This window comes from Myxine glutinosa, chromosome 2, assembly GCF_964187855.1.
Source record: "Myxine glutinosa chromosome 2, kmMyxGlut1.1, whole genome shotgun sequence".
NCBI classification, from domain to species: domain Eukaryota; kingdom Metazoa; phylum Chordata; class Myxini; order Myxiniformes; family Myxinidae; genus Myxine; species Myxine glutinosa.
In genome coordinates this window covers 215643518-215669266 of record NC_136262.1, presented here as the reverse complement: position 1 = coordinate 215669266, position 25749 = coordinate 215643518, and the positions used below count along the sequence as shown (strand labels likewise).

The window sequence follows — 25749 nt, the reverse complement described above, 5'->3', positions numbered from 1 at the left end:
GAAGTTGTCACACGCGTTTGCTCGCTTGCTATTTTGATCCACTTAATGAGAAAACCTGTCAGCATAAAAATCAGTTAAATATATCAATGTTTAGGGGTCGCGCACAGTGAATTAATAACCCTAGTTATACCGGGTGGGGCCACATGATCTTGTTTATCAGTATATATGTCATATGTCCCCACCCCAGCTGTTCTTTTCGTTAAAATAAAATACCCTGGAATACATGGGGTTAAGATATTCTATATGAGGCTCCATTAATTGTCGGGTACAGTGCGGGAAGCTTCTCTTGACTAACGACACTGCTGAAAGAGGAGTGGCCCTCATCCACGAGTTCACGGCAAAGGGGCCTACCAAGCACAAGGATCAGCTCCAATACATGATCCAGGTACCAAGCACGAGGATCAGCTCAAATACATGATCCAGGTACCAAGCACGAGGATCAGCTCCAATACATGATCCAGGTACCAAGCACGAGGATCAGCTCTAATACATGATCCAGGTACCAAGCACGAGGATCAGCTCCAATACATGATCCAGGTACCAAGCACGAGGATCAGCTCCAATACATGATCCAGGTACCAAGCACGAGGATCAGCTCCAATACATGATCCAGGTACCAAGCATGAGGATCAGCTCCAATACATGATCCAGGTACCAGGCAAGAGGATCAGCTCCAATACATGATCGAGGTGGGAGAGGATCATCAGCAAGTGTACCCAAAGACAGCAAACAATAAGGACCTTCTTCGCTGAAAAATGCAAAAATTTAATACAGCCTTAACAAAGTGTATTAGCAAAATGTATTTTTACAAATATAAAACACGAATTATGTCTTCATATGCTGTGATGTTTAAAATATTAAGAGTGTCAAACCAGACATGGTTTTCATAGAGTTACTTCCCCTGAAAATAATCAGTATGGGGAAACCAATCCCAGAATATATGTGGTATGTAGTGTACAAACTTTGTAGTGGATGCGCGACCCCTAAATAAAAGGCTACCCAAATGAAAATTTGTCTGTGGTGTTTTCTCCTTCAGTCGCTTAATTGAGAAAGTGAGCGAAGGAAATGGACCAACTTCAGGTTTTTCCCCTTATGCAGTGACCTTGGTACCTCATGGTACCTCATGAACATATTGTTGAACAGCACAAAATTGAATTGGAGATGGCAAGAGATGGTGGTGCAATGCTTGCTTGAACCCCTGAAGGGAAAACTGAGACAGAACATCCTCTAGAAGATGGTTCCATAGGTGGGAGAAGCGAGGAATAATAGAGTTGAGGTGTGCAATGAGCCTGGATTTTGGATTAACTGGGCTAGGTATACTGGAAGAATGCATGCATCTGCTCCGAAGAATACTGGAAGAATGGTCTCTCCGTCTCCGTCTCCGCGCGGCTCATCTCCTTATATCTAGACTAGACCCTCAGAAAGCATTTGATAAGGTTACATAAAAGAGGTAGTTTGCTAAAATTAAGGTAGAAAAATTAAGGCACCTAAAGTAATGAATCACCCAGCCTGTTAAACACCATGTCCTTTTTTTCCTTAAGATTGCATGGGGTAAGGTGTTATATGAACTCGCTAGTTATTAGTCCCCTACCGGTGTACACCGGAGGGGACTATAGGTTTGCACGCCGTCCCTCCGTCCATCAGTCTGTCAGTCTGTCAGTCCGTCAGTCCGTCAGTCCGTCAGTCCGTCACGCAAAGAACAGTTTTCCGGACTTTTTTTCTAAACTCTTAATGCTAATGATTTCAAACTTGGCGCATGGTTTCCTCATGATAAGTTACAGATCAAGTTCGAACTTCATGACGTTTCGATCATTTTTGACAAAGTTATGGCACTTTGAACTTTGGGAATTCCGATAATTCTGATGATCCTTAACTCAGTGCCATTTTAAGTTTTAATTTCCTTTAAAAAAGATTTTCTCTGCAATAATAGGACCGATTGAGATCAAATTTTCACCGTAGGGGGGACTCGGTCTGTAGAATATTTTAATGGTAATTATGACGTCACAGGTCACGTGGTTCGGCCGCCATATTGTTTTACGTGAAAACACGAAAACCCCTTTTTCTCTGCAACGGCTGAAGAGATCGAGGCCAAACTTTGCAGGCAGAATCGCATACCCATGACGAACAAAAAAGTCAGCGAGCATGACGTCATGCATCACATGGTTTCAGAGTTATGACGTTTTTAAGCATGAACCTTTAAAACCGAGCTCCTCCCTCATTTTTGATCCAATCGAGGGGAAACTTCACAGATCTGTTCAGCATGTCAGTCTACTAAAATGTCCTTTTGGAATTTTCGATAGGGCACGTGGTTTGGCAGATATCGTTAATTAAACGAAAATATTTTTTAAAATGGATATCTCTTGAATCGCTAGTACCTCAGACTGTGAGTTAGTAATTATATAATTCACACAGTGCAATACGTGTAGGCCGCTCCACGGAGCGACCTTGCGGGCTTATCAACGAGGCGAGGCATGACACACATGTGTCTCAGCATACCTCGGATCAAGTTTGAAAACCAGCATCAACCGTGCATAAATTTGCATATTCGATCATTTTTGACAAAGTTATGGCACTTTGAACTTTGGTAGGGGACATGTATTGCAGCGCAATACTCAGAATGCTTGTTTAAGATAGTCAGTATTTCCCTAATAACAATGAATGCTCCCTGGGTGAATCCTCTAATCAATATTAGCAGTGGCGGCAGTTCAGCAAGAGATTTGTTATTACTCCACGCACGCAAAGTGAAAAATGTGGTTAAGCAATAGATTCACGTCTGTCCGTCCATCTGTACATCCACGAACATCAGTTTATGATTGAGGAACAACTTAATTTAAATTGAATGTTATATTTTGAACACGAATCGGAAACACAAACCTCGTTTAACAGGACTTTGGTTCTGAATTTGACCCGATCGCACATGCACAGAGAGGAGTGAGATGATTGTTTTACTGTATGCCTGCTCAGCCGTAAAACAAAATTGAAAATCATTGAAAAAAGGAAACTTACTGTTTTTAAAGACGTCATAAAGGACACAAACTACAGGCACAAAGAAGAAATATGACGTGTGACATAAAGGTGGTGTAATAGCCACTGCGTCAATGGCAGTAAACCTCTGGAATAAATTATTTTGTACGACCTTTACAATCTTTATTTTATTTAAATTACATTATATTCTTGAATACTGCAGAACACAAATTGCCTTGCTGCCGCTTCCCAAAGCCTCCAGTTTTTCAGTACTTGATCATCTTAAATAAGGTCTTCTTTAGGTAGTAGGTTGAAATTCCATCTCTTACAATTCTTCCTTCCTACATTCCCTAAACTCACCTGCATTCCACCCCTCCTCCAACGTTTTCAAACGGATCTCTGACTCGAAAATCACAAGAAACTCATTTTGCAATAAATGTTCATTTCCATGAATCGTCCAACACTTTCTAAAATCCAAAGTCACCCCTCCCCTCCTAATCCCCCCCATTACCCATCCCTTTCAAATCTCCCCCCTTGCCACTTCCCATCTAAACTCCCTCCTCGCCCCTCTTTTCCTGATCTCCCCCCTCACCCTCCCCTCCTAAACTCCCCCCTCACCCCTCCCCTCCTAAACTCCCCCCTCACCCCTCTCCTCTTAAACTCCCCCCTCCCCTCTTAATCTCCCTCATCACCCATCCCTTTCAAATCTCCTCCCTTGCGTCTTCCCTCCTAAATTCCCCCTCACCCCTCCCTTCCTAAACTCCTCCATTGCCCCTCCCCTCCTAAACTCCCCCCTCACCCTCCCCTCCTAAACACCCCCCTCGCCCCTCTCCTCCTAAACTCCACCCTCACCCTCCCATCCTAATCTCCCCCATCACCCATCCCTTTCAAATCTCCCCCCTTGCTCCTTCCCTCCTAAACTCCCCCTCACCCCTCCCCTCCTAAACTCCCCTCTCGCTCCTGCCCTCCTAAACTCCCCCTCCCCTCCCAAACTCCCCCCCACCCCTCCCCTCCCAAACTCCCCCCCGCACCGCTCCCCTTCTATTCTCCCCATCCTCCTTTTTTCTCCAATTCTCCCCTCTCACTCCTCCTCCTCAAAGCGTCCTCCAAGCTTCTTCTCCCTTCCAACTCTCACCTCCATCTCCCCCAACCTTCCTCCTCGCTCTGCCACTCTCAAACAACACCTCACTGTGCCTCGCCCAATCACCATCAAACCTTTTATCCCCCTCATCCTTCCCTTTCTCCTAACTCTTCTGCAATCTCCGACACACTATCAACAGCTCTCCCTACCTCCCCCTCTCACCCCTCATCTTACCCTACCCACCCACCCCCCCCCTACTGTTCTGTATCCAATGCTCCCCCTTCCTCTTCATTCATGGTATAGACCTCAAACATCCGGGGCCTTCGCTCAAACTTGACTGATCTCTCCATATAGTACAGCGGATAAGCTCTCATATTTTAACAAATTGTGCATTTTTTGAGAAAAGCATGAAATTTCTAACATAGTTAGTGCATACCATAAGGTTTATTTTCAGATGTGGAGGGAAGTCAGATTTGACCTCCGAGGACCGTGAGAGGTCAAACCCAAAATGGCCGCCAGTCCACCGGGTCTAATGTTCAAACGCGCTTAATTTTGGAACCAAATAGTGTAGAAAAACATTATAGGTGTCATTTACAACTAATTCCAAGCAATCAACACGAATGATGAGGATCCACATACTGGTCTCACTTCACCAAGGGATCTGGAATCTTGGAATTCCCTCCTAAGAGCTATTGATGGCACAGACAAGACAGCTTGACATGTGAGAGGTTCTGAAGCATCCCTTGGGTCATTTTGATGTCATTTCCAAGCAATGATGCTTTCAATGAACTCCTAGGCATGCCAAGTGAGGTCAGTGAAGGCTCAATGTTACTGCTGGAGCGATTTGTCGTGCTGATGTACGACTGAACCAGTGAGAGCACAGAAGTGAATGATGCCAGGAAACAGCTCTTCACACAGAAGTGTAGAACTTTAGAGAACATTCCTCCAACCTAGGCAGCACGCAAGCAGCACATCAAGCGCACTTGCTACCAGGCCAACTGTTGGAACCAGGCATTGGTCATGGATCCAGAGATGCCAGACCCATCTGACTGGGGCTGGACAAAGGAGACAATTAGGTGGCAGCCTCTTTGGACCACTCTCCCTGAAGCATCAAAATCGTGCCATGAATTGATCCACTGTGGCTGCAAGAAAGGGTGCACTGGACGCTGCAAGTGTGCCAAAGCTGCATTCAAGTGCACTGCACTGTGCTTCTGTTCTCGAGACTTAGATTTTGATCATTACCAATTTTCATCATTGCACTTGATTTAATGTAAGCTTTTGTGGACATACTTGGTTAACTACAGTTATTTTTTCAGAGGTTATTGCATCATTCCTTGCAGTGTAAACACTTTTTTTCATCATTTCTGGTTTTTGGGTGTTCTGTACCTATCCCTGTACCTGAAAAAATAAAGTTGTAAAAGTTCAAATGAACTTTATCCAATAGCAGTTCCAACTGCAGCATCATAAAAATAGATATTTAACGTAATTTGACTTTGACCTTGACCTAAATGCATGTCCTTGAGTTCTGGCGATCTCAAAAGTATCACCAAATGAATGGGCATCCCCAATTTAGTTGGAAATGACACCTAAAATGTTTTTCTACAGTTTGGTTCCAAAATTAAGTGCGTTTGAACATTTGACCCAGTGGACTGGCGGCCATATTTGGATTTGACCTCTCACGGTCCTCAGAGGTCATATCTGACTTCCCTCCACATCTGAAAATAAACCTTATGGTATGCACTAACTATGTTTAAAATTTCATGCTTTTCTCATAAAATGCACAATTTTTGTGTTTATCTGCTGCACTAATACAGATTGCTTCTGACAAACCAGCCTTGATCTGCTAAACAGAACCAGCCTCTTGATCTTTCCTCCTTTATGATGTCTCCGATTCCTTAATATCTCTCCCTGGTTACTCCCTCCTCTGGTATGACAGACCTGAGCCTCGTCCTGGAGGTGGGGTTGCTATCTTTATCAAAAACTCTCTTCCTCACTCTCCCTGCACTGCCCTCTCTCCACCTCACCCCCAAGAGTACCTATGGCTACGGCTTCACCTTCGCTCCCACTTTTTGTTCAAATGTGTGTTGTACCGTCCACTAAACAGTGATGACTCCATCGACATCTCGCTGTCTGATAACATGGACCAACTTCTATCTACTCATCCCAACTCTCTCTTCCTCATATGTGGTGATTTCAATTGTCACCATGCCAGTTGGCTGGGTGTGGGTACCTCTCTCACCAGCCATGGCTCCTCAGCAAAGGACTTCTGCGACTCATTGGGACTGACACAATCTGTCAATTTCCCGACCCGGATCTCAGTCAACGGAGCATCTTCTCTTCTAGACTTGGTTATGACTAACTTCCCTGCAAATGTCTGCTGCTCTTCTTCTGCTCCAATCGGTTCATCTGATCATGTGCTTGTTAAAGTGGACATCTCTCTGGCCATTCTCAGAGAGCCTACTCAGCGTCGACGAGTCTGGCATTTCTCTCAGGCCAACTGGCACGGTCTTCAAGCAGCCATGAATCATCTGGACTGGTCTCCCATCTCGCCTGCCTCTGACATCAACGCATCCTGGGAATTCTTCCAGAGCAAACTGCTCTCTCTCATGCACAGATTTATCCCATGTCGTCTTCAGTTGTCATAACCTTCCTCCCGTCCATTGTACATGGAATCTTGTGCTGAGGCAGTTGCCCTGAAACAACTTTCCTTCGCCTCCTGGAAGGCAAATCCAACGGAAGGAAATCTCATTTCCTTTCACAAAGCCTGGAAAAGTGTGTGTCCACCCTCAGGAGAGCCAGGAAACAATATCTCTCCACACTCAAGAATGAGCTCTCAAACCTGTCTCCCTCTTCCAAATCCTGGTGGCTTCTGGTCAAATCTGTTTATGGTGTTTGTTCTCCCTCCATCCCCTCCCTTACCTCAAATGGGTACACAGCTGACTCCACATGTGAAAAAGCTGAATGCCTCAACTCTGTGTTTGCCTCAAAATCTTGTGTCCCAAACCCATCCCTCTCTGTACCCACCGTACCCAGTCGTACCCAGCTGCTCCTGGACTCTGTGTCCTTCTCTCCTGACAAGGTGGAGAAGTTTGTGTCAATCCTTGGCGATGATTCTGCAACTGGACCAGACGGCATCAGCCCACGGCCACGGGTCCTAAAATCCTGCTCTGCCGCTCTTTCACACCCTCTCTCTGTTCTCTTCACCCTCTCTTTTGCTCAAGGTCATCTACCATCAGCTTGGAAATCAGCAAACATTACAGCTTTACACAGAAAAGGTGCAAAAACAGATCCTTGCAACTACAGACCAATCAGCCTGCTCCCAATTATCAGCAAAGTCATGGAATCCATCATTGCTTCAGATATCAAATCTTTTCTCTTCTCCAATGGCTTGATCTCTGATCGTCAATTTGGTTTCAGACCAGGTCACTCTACTATGGACATGCTGCTTCTTCTGTCTCAACAATGGATGGAGGTCCTCAATGACAAACAGGAAATTAGAGCTGTCTCCCTTGACATATCACGTGCCTTCGATACGTTCTGGCACCCCTCTCTGTTCACCAAACTCTCCTCCTATGGTATCCATGGAAATCTCCTCGCATGGCTTGCGGACTTCCTCCCTGGTTGTCGTCAACGTATGGTCCTGAATGTGTTTATCTCCTCTCTCCTTCCTGTTCAGCCTGGAGTTCCCCAAGGCAGTGTTCTGGGCCCTGTGCTTTTTCTGGTCTTCATCAATGATCTCTCTGACTCTCTGGAAAATTATCTCTGTCTCTTTGCTGATGACTCCACTCTCTGCCGCTCCATTCCTCATCCCTCAGATCGGCAGTCTGCAGCCTCCTCACTCTCTGCAGACCTGGACAAAATCACAAACTGGTCAAACAAGTGTAACATGTCTTTCAATCCTGACAAATCTCACACTCTCAATATGTCTCTCCGAAAAGACCGACTGGACAACCCTCCAATCTACTTTCTCAACAATCCTCTTCAAGAAGTTCTGTCACTCAAGCTTTTTGGTCTCACTATCTGCCATGATCTTTCCTGGAAAAACCACATTTCCAAGCTGGCCTCCAAAGCCAGTCACCGCCTAGGTATCCTCCATCGTGTGAAGTCCTTTCTTGGCACACCTGAGCTCCTCACCACATACAAGGCTTTTATCCGCAGCTCAATGGAATACTGTTCACCCCTCTGGGCCGGTGCTCCTGCCTCACACCTAGCACGGCTTCACGCTGTTGAAACCAAAGCTTTCAGAGTCATTGGAATCTCCCGCGATGAAGCCAACTCCGAGGGCCTTTCGCTCACCCACCACAGGCATGTAGGTGGTCTTTCTATGTTCTACCGACTCCTATCCGGCCTTGCTCCCCCAGCTGTATCTGTGTTCTGTCCCCCAAATATTCCTACATGTCACACAAGATCTGCCAGTAACCCTCTTCTGGTGAAATTGCCAAAATCTCTCTCTCTCTCTCTCTGCTCACCTTCACTTACTCACTTCACTCACTCACTTCTCACTCACTCACTCACTCACTCACTTCACTTCATCAAGACTCTCTGCTCACCTTCACTCCTTCATTCCTCTTTTCTCCCACCTCTGGAACAAACTCCCTCACTCTCTTCAATCCCACTCCTCCCTCCAGGTCTTTAAAACAGCTGTTCACCACCATCTCTTGTCTCCCCCCATCCAAAACCTTGATCTCTTCTACCTCCGTTAATTCACCACAGATCCACTTTTTTTTAAATACCGACTTCTTTCTTTCCTGGAAGTTCAAGCAGTGTCCATGTGTTTTATACATTCCACCCACCCCCACCTTCCCATGCCCCCTCCCCCCAATCCCTCTCCCTCCCACAGATTCTTACATTGTCCCTGTTCTCTGCTGTTGTACTTGTGTGCTTCCCTCTCTCTCCCCATCGTGTCTCCCTTTATTATATGTTTTGTGTGTCCGTTTTTTTTTGATGTGATCGTACGTTTTCTGGATCGTGCGATTGGTGGCAATTTGGCCGAGGTACGACCAATCGGCAATGTTTGCTACGATCTCCATTTGCGATCGCATACTGCGATTGCTCTTCAGACTGGCGGTAGGTCATCGTACGATTGGTGGTACGCGTGGTCGTGCGATCACCAACGATTGGAGAAGATCGATCGCAAGATCAATCGTAGGTAATCGTGTGACTAGTGGTGGCGATCAGCGACCGATCGTACAATCAATCGTGGCGACCTGCGACCACTCGCACGATCGATCGCAGCCAATCACAGCCAGTCGCAGCCAGTCGTGAGATGGGTCGCTCAATCAGATCTAAAGGCTCGCGATCGTGCGTCAGCATCAGTAGTCACCTACCTCTCAAGGAGTACACTTCGTCGAACTTTTCAACTGAAACTATAATTAGCTATGCCTCCCAAGAAGGGAGCTGTGGCCTGGCAGCTTAGTTCTGCACATTACGTTATTGTGTTAAAGATTTTACTTTGACAAATAACTTTGTTTGTGTATACATGTATTGATTTAATTTGTATTTAAAATAATAATTTTTTCCATTGTATTATAAACCAGTCATTTATTACTCAGACCATACACACACAATAAAGACAACTAATTATTACTTTTTCTCCTGACATACCATGAAATAGTATGTTTGTTGTACAAGTTCATTGCAAAATAGATATGCAAAAATAGATCATACACATAGCATATAATATATGATAAACATATCTCAATTTTTTTTTCAAAATTCCAACATTCACACAACAGTTCCTAGATCATGTTATACTGCCATGGGACACTGCCGACGTTGTTGTAGTAGTGCTTGAGGTAAACGCGCACAGCCTTGGCGAGCTAAAGACTGCGAGCTGCGAGCTAAATACTGGTGGTACCACCAATCGTAAGGTCGTGCAACCAGTCGGGACAGGTCGTGACTGGTCGCACTACCGATCGTGAGGTCGTATGACAGGTGGCACCACTAATCATCAGGTGGCAGGACCAGTAGCACGACCAATCGTGCGACTACTTGACCCGCGACCATGCACGGCTGGTGGTGCGTCCATGCGCGACTGGTGGTATGACCATGTAAGATCTGTCTGTGACCTCTTACGATTTGGAATCGCAGGTCAGAAGTTTTGAACATGACCATCGACCTTGCTGCGACTGATTTTGCTCTGGCGATCACCCACGACCTCTGCGACCAGTCGCGCGCTCTTTCTATGATTTGCCCGCGATTCCAACATTTTTTGGTCGCAGCTAGGTCATAACCTGGTCGGAGGCCCGGTGTGACTGGGACCTTAGCTCTTACACGAGCCTCGATCTTGCATCCAAAAAACAAAAAAAACAAAAAAAAAAACACAGCAACTGCCCAGGTGGTACTACTATCCTAACATAGGAGCGTTCTACCTTTGGACGTGGGCCAATCTCCAACTGATGCATGTGATTCATGTGTCATAGGCAGGGTGATTCATGTGCCATAGGCAGGGTGATTCATGTGTCAGAGGCAATGTGATTCATGTGCCATAGGCAATGTGATTCATGTGCCATAGGCAGGGTGATTCATGTGCCATAGGCAGGGTGATTCATGTGCCAAAGGCAGGGTGATTCATGTGCCATTGGCAGGGTGATTCATGTGCCATTGGCAGCGTGATTCATGTGTCATAGGCAGGGTGATTCATGTGTCATAGGCAGGGTGATTCATGTGCCATAGGCAGGGTGATTCATGTATCATAGGCAGGATGATTCATGTGCCATAGGCAGGGTGATTCATGTATCATAGGCAGGTGATTCATATGCCATTGGCAGGGTGATTCATGTGCCATAGGCAGGGTGATTCATGTGCCATTGGCAGGGTGATTCATGTGCCACAGGCAGGGTGATTCATGTGCCATTGGCAGGGTGATTCATGTGCCATAAGCAGGGTGATTCATGTATCATAGGCAGGATGATTCATGTGCCATAGGTAGGTGATTCATATGCCATCGGCAGGGTGATTCATGTGCCATAGGCAGGGTCATTCATGTGCCATAGGCAGGGTGATTCATGGATCATAGGCAGGATGATTCATGTGTCATAGGCAGGGTGATTCATGTGTCATAGGCAGGGTGATTCATGTGTCATCGGCAGGGTGATTCATGTGCCATCGGCAGGGTGATTCATGTGCCATAGGCAGGGTGATTCATGTGCCATAGGCAGGGTGATTCATGTATCATAGGCAGGATGATTCATGTGTCATAGGCAGGGTGATTCATGTGCCATAGGCAGGATGATTCATGTGCCATAGGCAGGGTGATTCATGTGTCATAGGCAGGGTGATTCATGTGCCATAGGCAGGATGATTCATGTGCCATCGGCAGGGTGATTCATGTGCCATAGGCAGGGTGATTCATGTGCCATCGGCAGGGTCATTCATGTGCCATAGGCAGGGTGATTCATGTGCCATCGGCAGGGTGATTCATGTGCCATCGGCAGGGTGATTCATGTGTCATAGGCAGGGTGATTCATGTGCCATAGGCAGGGTGATTCATGTGCCATTGGCAGGGTGATTCATGTGCCACAGGCAGGGTGATTCATGTGCCATTGGCAGGGTGATTCATGTGCCATAGGCAGGGTGATTCATGTATCATAGGCAGGATGATTCATGTGCCATAGGTAGGTGATTCATATGCCATCGGCAGGGTGATTCATGTGCCATAGGCAGGGTGATTCATGTGCCATAGGCAGGTTGATTCATGTATCATAGGCAGGATGATTCATGTGCCATAGGCAGGGTGATTCATGTATCATAGGCAGGTGATTCATATGCCATTGGCAGGGTGATTCATGTGCCATAGGCAGGGTGATTCATGTGCCACAGGCAGGGTGATTCATGTGCCATTGGCAGGGTGATTCATGTGCCATAGGCAGGGTGATTCATGTATCATAGGCAGGATGATTCATGTGCCATAGGTAGGTGATTCATATGCCATCGGCAGGGTGATTCATGTGCCATAGGCAGGGTGATTCATGTGCCATAGGCAGGGTGATTCATGTATCATAGGCAGGATGATTCATGTGTCATAGGCAGGGTGATTCATGTGTCATAGGCAGGGTGATTCATGTGCCATAGGCAGGGTGATTCATGTGCCATAGGCAGGGTGATTCATGTGCCATTGGCAGGGTGATTCATGTGCCACAGGCAGGGTGATTCATGTGCCATTGGCAGGGTGATTCATGTGCCATAGGCAGGGTGATTCATGTATCATAGGCAGGAAGATTCATGTGCCATAGGTAGGTGATTCATATGCCATCGGCAGGGTGATTCATGTGCCATAGGCAGGATGATTCATGTGCCATAGGCAGGGTGATTCATGTATCATAGGCAGGATGATTCATGTGCCAAAGGCAGGGTGATTCATGTATCATAGGCAGGTGATCCATATGCCATTGGCAGGGTGATTCATGTGCCATAGGCAGGGTGATTCATGTGCCATTGGCAGGGTGATTCATGTGCCACAGGCAGGGTGATTCATGTGCCATGGGCAGGGTGATTCATGTGCCATAGGCAGGGTGATTCATGTATCATAGGCAGGATGATTCATGTGCCATAGGTAGGTGATTCATATGCCATCGGCAGGGTGATTCATGTGCCATAGGCAGGGTGATTCATGTGCCATAGACAGGGTGATTCATGTGCCATTGGCAGGGTGATTCATGTGCCACAGGCAGGGTGATTCATGTGCCATTGGCAGGGTGATTCATGTGCCATAGGCAGGGTGATTCATGTATCATAGGCAGGATGATTCATGTGCCATAGGTAGGTGATTCATATGCCATCGGCAGGGTGATTCATGTGCCATAGGCAGGGTGATTCATGTGCCATAGGCAGGGTGATTCATGTATCATAGGCAGGATGATTCATGTGCCATAGGCAGGGTGATTCATGTATCATAGGCATGTGATTCATATGCCATTGGCAGGGTGATTCATGTGCCATTGGCAGGGTGATTCATGTGCCACAGGCAGGGTGATTCATGTGCCATTGGCAGGGTGATTCATGTGCCATAGGCAGGGTGATTCATGTATCATAGGCAGGATGATTCATGTGCCATAGGTAGGTGATTCATATGCCATCGGCAGGGTGATTCATGTATCATAGGCAGGATGATTTATGTGTCATAGGCAGGGTGATTCATGTGTCATAGGCAGGGTGATTTATGTGTCATCGGCAGGGTGATTCATGTGCCATCGGCAGGGTGATTCATGTGCCATAGGCAGGGTGATTCATGTGCCATAGGCAGGGTGATTCATGTATCATAGGCAGGATGATTCATGTGTCATAGGCAGGGTGATTCATGTGCCATAGGCAGGATGATTCATGTGCCATCGGCAGGGTGATTCATGTGCCATAGGCAGGGTGATTCATGTGCCATCGGCAGGGTCATTCATGTGCCATAGGCAGGGTGATTCATGTATCATCGGCAGGGTGATTCATGTGTCATAGGCAGGGTGATTCATGTGTCATAGGCAGGGTGATTCATGTGCCATCGGCAGGATGATTCATGTGTCATCGGCAGGGTGATTCATGTGCCATCGGCAGGGTGATTCATGTGTCATCGGCAGGGTGATTCATGTGCCATAGGCTGGGTGATTCATGTATCATAGGCAGGGTGATTCATGTATCATAGGCAGGGTGATTCATGTGTCATAGGCAAGGTGATTCATGTATCATAGGCAGGGTGATTCATGTGCCATCGGCAGGGTGATTCATGTGCCATAGGCAGGGTGATTCATGTGCCATAGGCAGGGTGATTCATGTGCCATAGGCAGGATGATTCATGTGCAATAGGCAGGATGATTCATGTGTCATAGGCAGGGTGATTCATGTGTCATAGGCATGGTGATTCATGTGTCATAGGCAGGGTGATTCATGTGTCATAGGCATGGTGATTCATGTGTCATAGGCAGGGTGATTCATGTGTCATAGGCAGGGTGATTCATGTGTCATAGGCAGGGTGATTCATGTGTCATAGGCAGGGTGATTCATGTGTCATAGGCAGGGTGATTCATGTGTCATAGGCAGGGTGATTCATGTGTCATAGGCAGGGTGATTCATGTGTCATAGGCATGGTGATTCATGTGTCATAGGCAGGGTGATTCATGTGTCATAGGCAGGGTGATTCATGGGTCATAGGCAGGATGATTCATGTGTCATAGGCAGGGTGATTCATGTGCCATATGTCTGTGTCATAGGAGGGGGAGGGGGGAGAAGGGGAGGGGGGGGTAGAAGGAGGGATCCTACTATATTAAATAAGGCAATTCTCCATGTGTATATATATATATATATATATATATATATATATATATATATATATATATATATATATATATATAATATATATATATATATATATATATATATATATATATATATATATATATATATATATATATATATATATGTCACGTGAAAAAGTAAGTACACCCCATGTAAAGTTTTGACTTTTTCAACATATTTCAACATACAGCTATTTGATCTTCATTTCAACAATATTGATAGATAAAGGTGATATAATATAACAAATATCATGAAACATTTACATTTTGTAGTCCATTGTATAATTTAAATAAACATAAATGCAAATTTCTCATATGGAAAAAGTAAGTACACCCCTACATTTATCACTACTTACTTCAAACACCTAAAATTAGAATCAGGTGCTCCAGCTCAGGTGCAAATGATTAGAACATCGTTCGAGAGGATCTTGGAGGAACCTGTCTTATTTAAACCTCAGACATTTAGTTTGGTTTGCTCTTTGTTGTTGAAGTGTGCGGCGTCACCATGCCCATGATCAAAAGAGCTCTCTGAGGCCTTCAGAACGAAGGTTATAGATGCCTACGAGTCTGGGAAGGGATTGAAAAAGTTCTCCAAGCAATTTGAAATCAATCATTCGACTGTCCGGAAGATAATCTACAAGTGGAGAAGATTCCAAACTGCCAACTTGTTCAGGCCAGGCCGCCCCAGCAAGTTCAGCCCGAGAGCAGACCGCAAGATGATGAAAGAAGTCTCTAAGAACCCCAGAATGTCATAACGGGACCTACAGATAGCGCTTGCCACTGTTGATGTCGAAGTGCACGAGTCTACCATTAGAAAGAGGCTGCACAAATTTGATCTACATGGAAGGTATGCCAGGAGGAAACCTTTGCTGCCCAGAAAGAACATCAGGCCAAGACTAAAGTTTGCCAATGAACACCTAGGCAAAGACCAGCACTTCTGGAGCAATGTGCTCTGGACAGATGAGTCAAAGGTAGAGCTATTTGAACACAGTACCAGAAGACATGTTTGGCGAAAACCAAAGACAGCATTTGACCACAAGAACCTGATACCAAATGTAAAGCATGGTGGTGGAAATATTATGGTTTGGGGCAGCTTTGCTGCATCAGGGCCTGGGCAGCTCACCACCATAGAATCCACTATGAATTCTTCATTGTACCAGAGGGTGCTTGAGGATAATGTGAGGCCATCTGTCGGAAAGTTGAAGCTCAACCGAAGGTGGACATTGCAACATGACAATGACCCTAAACATACCAGTAAATCCACCAAGGAATGGCTGAAAAGAAAGAAATGGGGGGTTCTGGAATGGCCAAGTCAAAGCCCAGATCTAAATCTCATCGAGATGTTGTGGGGGGATTTGAAACGAGCTGTGCATGCAATTTTTTTTTTGTTGTTGTTGTGCATGCAAGAAACCCCTCAAACATCGTACAGCTGAAAGAATTCTGCATGGAGGAGGCGGCAAAAATTTCTCCCAGTCCATGTCAGAGACTGGTAGACAGTTATAAGAAACGCCTACTTGAGGTTGTTTCTGCCGAAGGGGGCAATACCACCTATTAGAGCCAAGGGTGTACTTACTTTTTCCACATGCGAAATTTGCATTTAGGTTTATTTAAATTATACAATGGACTACAATATGTAAATGTTTCATATTTGTTATATTACTAGGGCATGCCCGTACTATATATATATCTAAAAGTATATCCCCCCCCTCTATTTACATGCAATGGTTTGGTCCAAAGCGAACGGCTTGCGAGTACGGTGACAATCCCCCCCCTCTATTTACATGAAATGGTTTGGTCCAAAGCGAACGGCTTGCGAGTACGGTGACAATCCCCCCCCCTCTATTTACATGAAATGGTTTGGTCCAAAGCGAACGGCTTGCGAGTACGGTGACAATCCCCCCCCCTCTATTTACATGAAATGGTTTGGTCCAAAGCTAACGGCTTGGCGCTTGCGGAGTTTGGTAAAGAAATCGCCATCGCGTGCACAAATGCGCAGGAAAGCGAATGAATCGCAAATTAGTTTTAATTAGTTTTAAAACATAGTTTAACGCCCGAGCGAGTTTAACGCAATCGCAAATCGCATCGCAAAGCGAAAGAATCGCAAATTAGTTTTAATTAGTTTTAAAACATAGTTTAACGCCAACATAGCGCCAACATAGTTTGCCGACGGGAAATAAATGAATACGCTCTCAAATGTGCCATCCGAGGCAGAGTCTGTTCGCCACGTTCGGCACACGTGATAGCTCGCTGCTCTCTGATTGGTTGAATCGTTTTTTGGACATAGCTCGGTAACTACTTCTGCGATTAATTTAAAACCTTGAAAAGGCACATCCTCGGGTCCCCAGCAATATACCTGGCAAGTTTCAAGTATATCGGACCGGTAGTTGTCGAGAAACAGCGGTCACAGACAAACATACAAACATACAAACAAACATACACACAGAGATTAGTGGAATTATAGATAGACTAGGGCATGCCCGTACTATATATATATAGGACGTGCCCGTAAGTGCGTGATGTTACCGTACAATGAATGTATCGTCCCGACGCCGCAGCTCGGATGGCGCTGCAGTTAATCGGGCCCCCAAATTCCTCATCGACGATAACTAAACAATATATTATATGAATCGCACCGTACATACCTCCTTCTAGATCTTGTTCTTGTCTTGATATACTCACTCAGGCTCACTCTATCACGACTGAGTCCTCCCAGCTCCTCCAAATGGCGCCCGCTCGCCGCTACGTAAGTCCGGAAGTGACGTCCTCATTTGACTGTCCGGAAGGTCGCATATCGCAGGAAAGCGAAAGAATCGCAAATTAGTTTTAATTAGTTTTAAAACATCGTTTAACGCCAACATAGCGCCAACATAGTTTGCCGACGGGAAATAAATGAATACGCTCTCAAATGTGCCATCCGAGGCAGAGTCTGTTCGCCACGTTCGGCACACGTGATAGCTCGCTGCTCTCTGATTGGTTGAATCGTTTTTTGGACATAGCTCGGTAACTACTTCTGCGATTAATTTAAAACCTTGAAAAGGCACATCCTCGGGTCCCCAGCAATATACCTGGCAAGTTTCAAGTATATCGGACCGGTAGTTGTCGAGAAACAGCGGTCACAGACAAACATACATACAAACATACAAACATACAAACATACAAACATACACACAGAGATTGCTGGAATTATAGATAGATATCACCTTTATCTGTCCATATTGTTGAAATGAAGATCAAATAGCTGTATGTTGAAATATGTTGAAAAAGTCAAAACTTCACATGGGGTGTACTTACTTTTTCACGTGACTGTATATGTGTGTGTGTGTGTATATCTGAAAATCAAAGTAAAAAAAACAGGGTGGGGCCTGTCTGCACCAGATTGTGCATACGTATGCGTAGGGTAGTAGCTAGCCAGGGTCAGGTCATGGGCACAAATAACAACCCCTCTCGCCCCCCCCCCCACCCCCCTCCGGTGGTGGATGCTTTCTTACCTAATGCTTCAATACAGCCCGTGAGGGAGGGGATGGAGACAACTTGTAATTTTTGTCTATGTACACTACCGGTCAAAAGTTTTAGAACACCTCAATTTTTCCAGTTTTTTATTGAAATTTACGCAGTTTAATGTCCAGTGAATAACCTGAAATGGGTCAAAGGTAAGCAGTAAACTGCTCGAGGTTAAAAAAAGAAGAAGAAGAAAAAAAAGTTTAGGTTAGCAAAAACGGGGAAATAATGTAAATTGCACAGTTATATTGTAAAAAAAAAAAGGCCTTCTTCAGGGAACAAATAATGGGTTAACAACTTACAGCTGTTCTGCAGCAATGTAAGTAAATTAAGCCTTGGAAGTTGATGCAAACAATTCCTGCAGGTGTCCCAACCTCTGCTAATTACTTGATTACAAACCCCCTGTCTGTATAAAAGCAGTATTGGAACAGACTGTTATTACACCCTCTGAAGCATTATTTGGACAATATTGCACTGCAGGAAGTAGTATATTGGAAACTGGAGGAAACTCTGACAGGAAGAGGTCTGGCAGACCCAAAGCCACAACAGAATCAGAAGACAAGTTTCTGAGAGTCAACAGCTTGCGTGATAGGCGGCTCACAGGACAACAGCTTCAAGCACAGCTTAACACTGGGTCGAAGTAAGCAAGTCTCAGTTTCAACTGTGAAGAGAAGACTTCGAGCTGCAGGTTTGACAGGTCGAGTGGCAGTAAGAAAGCCATTGCTAAGATGGCAAAATAAGAAAAAGAGGCTTGCCTGGGCCATGAAGCACCGCCAGTGGACTACTGAAGACTGGAACAAGGTCTTATGGACCGATGAATCAAAATTTGAAATCTTTGGTTCATCACGCAGGGTTTTTGTAGGCCATCGAGTAGGCGAAAGGATGGTTCCTCAGTGTGTGACACCAACTGTCAAACATGGAGGAGGAAGCGCGATGGTCTGGGGCTCTTTTGCTGGATCCAGAGTCGGCGACTTGCACAGAGTGACTGGCACCCTGAATCAAAAGGGCTACCACAGCATTTTGCAGCGCCATGCATTACCCTCTGGTATACGCCTAGTTGGTCAGGGGTTCATCCCACAGCAAGATAATGACCCGAAACACACCTCCAGGCTATGTCAAAACTACCTTCGAGGAAAAGAACAAGACGGTAGGCTTCAAATCATGGAATGGTCAGCACAGTCTCCAGACTTAAACCCCATCGAGCTGGTTTGGGATGAACTGCACAGAAGGGTGAAAGCAAAGCAACCTATAAGTGCAACACATTTGTGGGAACTTCTGCAACAGTGTTGGGAAGAACTTCCCGAACAATATTTGATTTCCATTGTAGAAAGAATGCCACGAGTGTGTTCGGCGGTTATATCTGCAAAAGGTGGCGACTTTGCGGAGTCAAAAATTTAAATTATATTTTGTGAAACAGAATGATTCTATGATTTCTTTTTTTTATCTCCAATTGTTTATTTGTTCTATGCTTAATTTCAGAGTACATCGGGATATTAAACTGCGTAAATTTCAATAAAAAACTGGAAAAATTGAGGTGTTCTAAAACTTTTGACCGGTCGTGTACGTGCCACACACAGTACAAGAGTGGTTTATGAGCCCCGCTAAACCGGATATTGGCTTAACGGTTATGACAGCTGGGTTAAGATATTAGGTTCTTGACTTTTAGCCTGTCTTGCCATTGAAATAACACCAGGTGGGTTGACTGAGCTCGTCATCCTTCTGAGATCGGCAAAATGATCACCAGCGGCACTGCATCTGCGGCACAGCCACACTTCCATAAATGATGTAACCAACAGGCACAGGCTGCATACGAAACAACAACAACTGACCTCTGCTGCAGACAGGGCACTTATTAGCCACAACAATATATATTTACCACAACCCGCCCATCCTGGTCCCCCCAGGTTGCTCTCTAATGGAGTGGCTGTTTCCCACGACATTAAACGAAGAGGAAGATGGAGGTGAGGTTACTTCCTAAAATTTAGACGAGGTCTAATTATCACACCAATTTGTCCTTTGTCAACAGGAAAAAAACATTTTCATTAACTAAACAAGTATCCTTTCATTAAATAATTATTTCCACAAGTATCTTTCTAGTGTAGCAGCATAGCAAACCTGTTGTGCATTTTGTGATACAAGCACCAAATTTGGCACAAATGTACATTAATATGTTGCGAACATTTTCAGATATTGGGCCACTTGAAATTCCGTAATTTTTTTTTTCAAATTTTTTCAAATTTCGTAATTTCAAATTTTTCGGGTGACACCGTCACAATTTCGGTCTTCGAGGCCGGCCGATATAGTGGGGCGGCTTAGCCCAAATATTCAAAAGAATTGTGCATTTTGTGATACAAGCACCAAATTTGGCACAAATGTACATTAATATGTTGCGAACATTGTGTGGTCAGCAATGAAGACGAGAGTCTGAATTACATGTATGCAAAAGACCTTGTGAACCAGTGAAGCAAATACACGGGTAAGCATGAATTAAATCTAGGGCATGATATAATTTCCATGATGTTTACCTCTACACTCAATGGTGGAAGGAGGTAATGTTTTGATCCCAGCTTGTCTGTATGTCTGTTTGTCTGTTAGTCCACAAAATTCCAGACAAAGCTTGTAGTAGTGGTAGTTGTAGTGGTAGTGGTGATAACAGAAATTGTTATATAGAACTGAACTTATATTATTATTATATGCAGAAAATAACTTCATTTCTATATGCCCTGCAGTGGACAGGTTAATTGGTTTATGCACTGAAGGGGTCACCCTGGTGTGCACTGCTGTGTTCTGCCTCACTGAGTTGTTCAGGTATGATGTACTCAGCACAAGCTTCCGGTCGGCCCGGAGGTGGGGGTGCGGGGCCTGTCACGGAACGTCAAAACAAACGGCCTGCCGGGGCCGCCCAAAAGTAGGGCGTGAGGGGCGCGTCCACTAATGGAACGCCTCTCGCTTCCCAGATCGAGGGCCACGTGGTCAGGAGAACCTCGTCCCTTCCGGTCACACTTTGCCTATCGGCCGGCCTCGAAGACCGAAATTGTGACGGTGTCACCCGAAAAATTTGAAATTACGAAATTTGAAAAAATTTGAAAAAAAAAATTACGGAATTTCAAGTGGCCCAATATCTGAAAATGTTCGCAACATATTAATGTACATTTGTGCCAAATTTGGTGCTTGTTTCACAAAATACACAATTCTTTTGAATATTTGGGCTAAGCCGCCCCACTATTCCAGGAATTATATGGTTAGAATCCCCCAATTATTGCTACATGAACTGCACTCAGCATGATCTGGAATTCTAAATAGGGGTTTGTTTGTGACTTTATGGCACATTTAGTGGGTTATGGATCTTTGGAGTTTTGAAATATGTTTCAATAGTTTGTAATCCGAGACGTTTTCTTGTCATTTGATCTCATCTCTAGAGTTCGTTTGAAGGAAATCTTCAATGGAGTTGCTGCAGAATGAGGGACGAGGTGCGCGTCTGTTTGCGCGGCGCCGGGAGCGTACCTCCCGGCTGGAAGCTTTAATCGAAAGGCAGGCACCACCTGTGGCTGGCAAAGGTGCAACAGATGGCAGGGCCGTTCCGCCCCTGCCCACTGGATGTCCTGAGATGAGTGAAAAGGTCGGGGTGGATCTCCAGTGGGGGGCGTGGCCCACACGAGTCACGCCTCCTGTAGGCGTGGCTGCAAAGTTACGGTCTACCTCTTCCAAGAAGGTGCCACTTAAATCTGGAAAAGGTGATGTCTGCAATACAGTGTCGATACCATGTACAATTCATACGCTATCTCAGTTTAGTATCACAATGTAGTCGCAAGACAAAAATAAACTGTCAGTATCAACCATTATTACATTGTATAATCTGTATTGATAATATATCCACTTCGCATTTAACCGTCATCCTCTTTCTTCCTCACTCCTCTTTTCCTTGTATTTGCTTACTCTGCTTCCCCCACCCCCCTCTTCCTCAACCTCCTAAACCATAATATTTATTATTTTTCATTGCATCATTTTTACTCCCATAGTCCCCCGAAAACCATTATCTTCACTTAACCGCTCTGCCCGTCCCTTCACACCCATTTCCCTGCCACAGGCGAGGTCTCCCACTATTCCCCTGACAATTCCTTTCGTTCAGGGTTCAACAAATGCAATGGCACCACCTTTCCCTCCTCTGGCTTCTCCCCTGGCTTCTCCCTATACAATGCCACCACCTTTCTCCTCCACCACTTTTCCTCCTCTGGCTTCACCTACTACTGCATACTCCTTCCCCCAGAGTGGCTCTTCCGCTACCCCTCCACCACGCTCTGGGCTTCTAGACTCTGCAAGAGGGAGACACAACCAGCATCTGCCAATGTTTACCTTTCAAGGTTGGACCACTTGCAAAACAAAACACCTTTGGGAACAGTATCAAATATATCTTTGGGAGAGATCATTTATCGCATGCAGTCTCACACAAATAAAAATAAACAATTGACAACACCACTTTATCTCGAATGCATAGATAGTGCCTTCAGAAAGTATTCACACCCTCCCCCTCCACCCCCGACTTTTTCACATTTTATTGCGTTACAGCCTGAATTTATAATGGATTAAAATGAGATTTTTTTGTTTGTCACTGATCTGCACAAAATACCCATAAATGTCAAGTGGGATTTATTTTTTGAGAAATATTTACAAAATAATTAAAAATGAAAAACCAAAATGTCTTGAGTTTATATGTATTCAACCCCTATGCTATGACACTCCAAATTGAGCTCAGGCACATATTAATATCAGCCAGTGAGTGAGTGGTTAGAATGAGCTTTATATATATTGTTCGTTTTAAAATAACAGAATACTGTTCTGTTTGATGAACCAATCGATTAGAAAAAGGCTTTCAAATGTATCTGTTCACAACCACGAAATACCGTCAATACATCAATCCGGGAGTGGCACCGATCAAGCACGACAAACACTTATTGTGCGCAATGACGTCATTAATTAATTATTTTATAATCGGAATCAGTATTATAATCGGTAGATTATTAATTTTTTTTCTCATCGGCTATCGGTTATAGTTAAATTTCCTAATCGCCACAGCACTAATATAATATATATATATTCAGTATCTGTAATTTGGTGCTCGAACCTAATGAGCGAACGTCATAACGTCATCACCACGCATGTCCTCATTACCTGCCAAGCTCCGGAGGAGCCATCCAGCAGTGCGTCATTATGGATGTTAATTTTGATAGTGTCACAAGTGTATGCAAAACCCACAGTTACCGACCTGGTTTCACCCTTGTTGGGGCTTCATCAGGGCAACGCTGTGTGTGTGTGTGTGTGTGTGTGTGTGTGTGTGTGTGTGTGTGTGTGTGTGTGAAGAATCAGCTCTTCGTTTGCAAAAGAAGTCCACAAATAGCCTGAAAAATGGCGCAGCTTTATTAATAACCAACTTATACAGATCCGGAGGAGGCCAAGACATCTATAGCAAGAGCCAGTCTCATGCCACGTCAAGCCTTCCTGAAAACACATTGATTCCCAGTCCATTTATATAGGGACACGTTTTATCAGGAAATCTCCGAGGGAACAAACAACACTGGGAGAGGTTCCTCCCACCGTTATCATTCGGGGGAGTCAGCCCGTCCTTATCATTTGGACCAAATGTTTCTCTGGGCTCCGAGAAAACAGAAATGTAACTCACAATGAGGAGAGTGTATGCTTAGCCAAACAAACCCATATATTTTATGGGTTTGTGTACATGAGTAATCCAAAGCATGTTTATACAGAGTCATGCGTTGCTGAGATTAAAACAAAATATATATGGTTAACGATCATGTCATTCTACTAGCATTACGCAAAAACAAGCGCATGTGGGCGTGGTTTTACGACCAGCCTCGAAAAAAGCACACGTATACAATTTGTTCAGCATGACCTCATTTTAAGCCTTTCCTCATCCAAAACTAAAACGAAGCAAAAACCCTTTATTTACTTTATGAAATAGCATTTTTAGACATCATATAAATCATAACACATTAGCACCCAACGTCTATAACTGAACTTTAGGCAATAACAAATCTACTACTTGACATTCCTTCCTCTTGTCTCGTCGAGACAAAGTATCTTAAGAGACAACGTGCCACATCGGGCTTTATTGAAAAATAATTGCGTAATGCGGGTATTAAAAAAATAATTGTGTAATGCGGGTATCTCCCAAGGGCATATCGTGCGCCCAAAGCGCCTCGCCCGTGCATTTGGCGAACGTGTCGTGTGGTGCGTGCTCGGAGCCTGAGGGCTCAGAACATGAAAGTTCATTAACGTTTCGGATCCACAACGAAGACGTCTGGTCCAGATGAGGTTCTGCTCCGCCAGAGGGTGCATCACTTCCCCTGCGGAACTGGCTCCCCCCACCCTTTGCAGACGCAGTCCTTGCAGATCTTCGAAGTTAATCAACGGTCATGCCCATGAGGTCCCTCACGTGTTGCTGTTCTGGGGAATACAAAATGTCGTCAGTATCTTGTGTCTCAATTTCCTGGTCAGGGTACAGAGCGTAAAAATCCGAATCCGAATCACTTGAAGCAAAGAGATCCGCAACATGTGGATCAAAGAGATCCGAAACATTTGGATCAAAGAGATCCGAAACATTTGAAGAAAAGAGAGGGGCTTCCTTTATGTCAAAGTCTCCCTTGGGCGCCTGGTCGGCTTGCGGGTCTAGGATATCCACGTCGGGTCCCTCGACCGCCAGACCCAGTGTCGCAATCAGATCCATAGTTGGGTCAGAAGGGGGCGTGCAGCTGTCAGCTTGTAATACATAAGCAGCGTTAGCCAGTACACGCAAGGGGTTTATAGCACAAGTATCACAGTCATCACATACACCGTTACAGGCAGCAGCCAGTTCCCACATGGGATCCACACAAGTATCACAGTCGTCACAAAATTCAATACAATTTTCTGGAGCGCTGGTCGCAACTGCCTTGTTGAAGGACCCGTTCAGGTCGACGGCCTCTGTGGTCAGAACCATAGTCGTTGTCGGCGGCTTTTTCACTTTCCATCCTGTAAAATACTTTCTCATACAGAGGAGGACTAGAGATTTCATTAGTGCCCCCCAAATTACTACCCCGATTATCACAGCCAGTGCGGTCAATAACCACTTCACTATGGTGCCCGTCCATCCCTGGAACCAGTCAGTGAGCCAGCTAAATGTATAAGAATTTTCGCGCGCGATCCGATCGATCGTCAGGGCGTGGCTAGTTTCCCTTAGTCTCACTTCTGCATCACCATTGTACGCATGTGAATTACCGTGTCCAATAGTATGTCATGAGCCGTAGCGGTGTCGTTTGCCACCTTTTCTAGGGCCAAAGCCAATTTATCTATCCGGAAACTATCCATGACTGTGCCCGCTCCTGGGAAGAAGAAACCAAACACCTTTTCCCATAGACTCCCGTGTAGTTTAGTGGTTCCATCTTCGTTCATGACTGACCTCTTATAACGCCTGTCCAAGGACTTTGGGTCTCGCTCATCCAGTATCTCAACGTCAGGAAGAACTGAACCCAGATAACATGTGCCCCCCCAATTATTTGGTAAATAGGGGTAAGCCTTGTCGCCGCATATAAACATTGTCCCATGGGGTGGGACCAGGTGGGTGGATAAGCACTGGAGTCCCTTTACCACCCCATTAATCCTACTAACCCCCCCTAGAGAATGTTATAGCCGTTATGTTGTGGTTGCGTTTATCTTGCAGTACTATTCGTAATGTAATCCCCGAGCTCCCTTGTCCCAGCTTCCCGGGGAGAGTGTAGGCGCATTCTGATTCTCCCATACGCAAGTGGCCGGAACCCTGGAGGCAGACCCTCCCTTTCTGTGGTTTGACCCAGACGGGGGCAGGCCTCTCGGCCACATGGGCAATCATTGACGGGCGATAATTAAATTGTCGATTGCAACTCTTGCCGTTGT

At 45.2% G+C, this 25749-nt stretch overlaps 1 protein-coding gene across 1 annotated transcript in view; it reads left to right on the top strand.

Moving 5' to 3' along the window:
* The window catches only part of LOC137420857 (synaptopodin-2-like), a 46439-nt gene that overhangs the window by 5371 nt on the left and 15319 nt on the right, over window positions 1–25749 (top strand). Inside the window, exons 2-3 of the mRNA XM_078772236.1 lie at window positions 21245–21557; window positions 21843–22184. Coding sequence (XP_078628362.1) covers window positions 21266–21557; window positions 21843–22184 — 634 coding nt within the window. The 5' untranslated portion in view covers window positions 21245–21265. The remainder of the gene's footprint in view (window positions 1–21244; window positions 21558–21842; window positions 22185–25749) is intronic.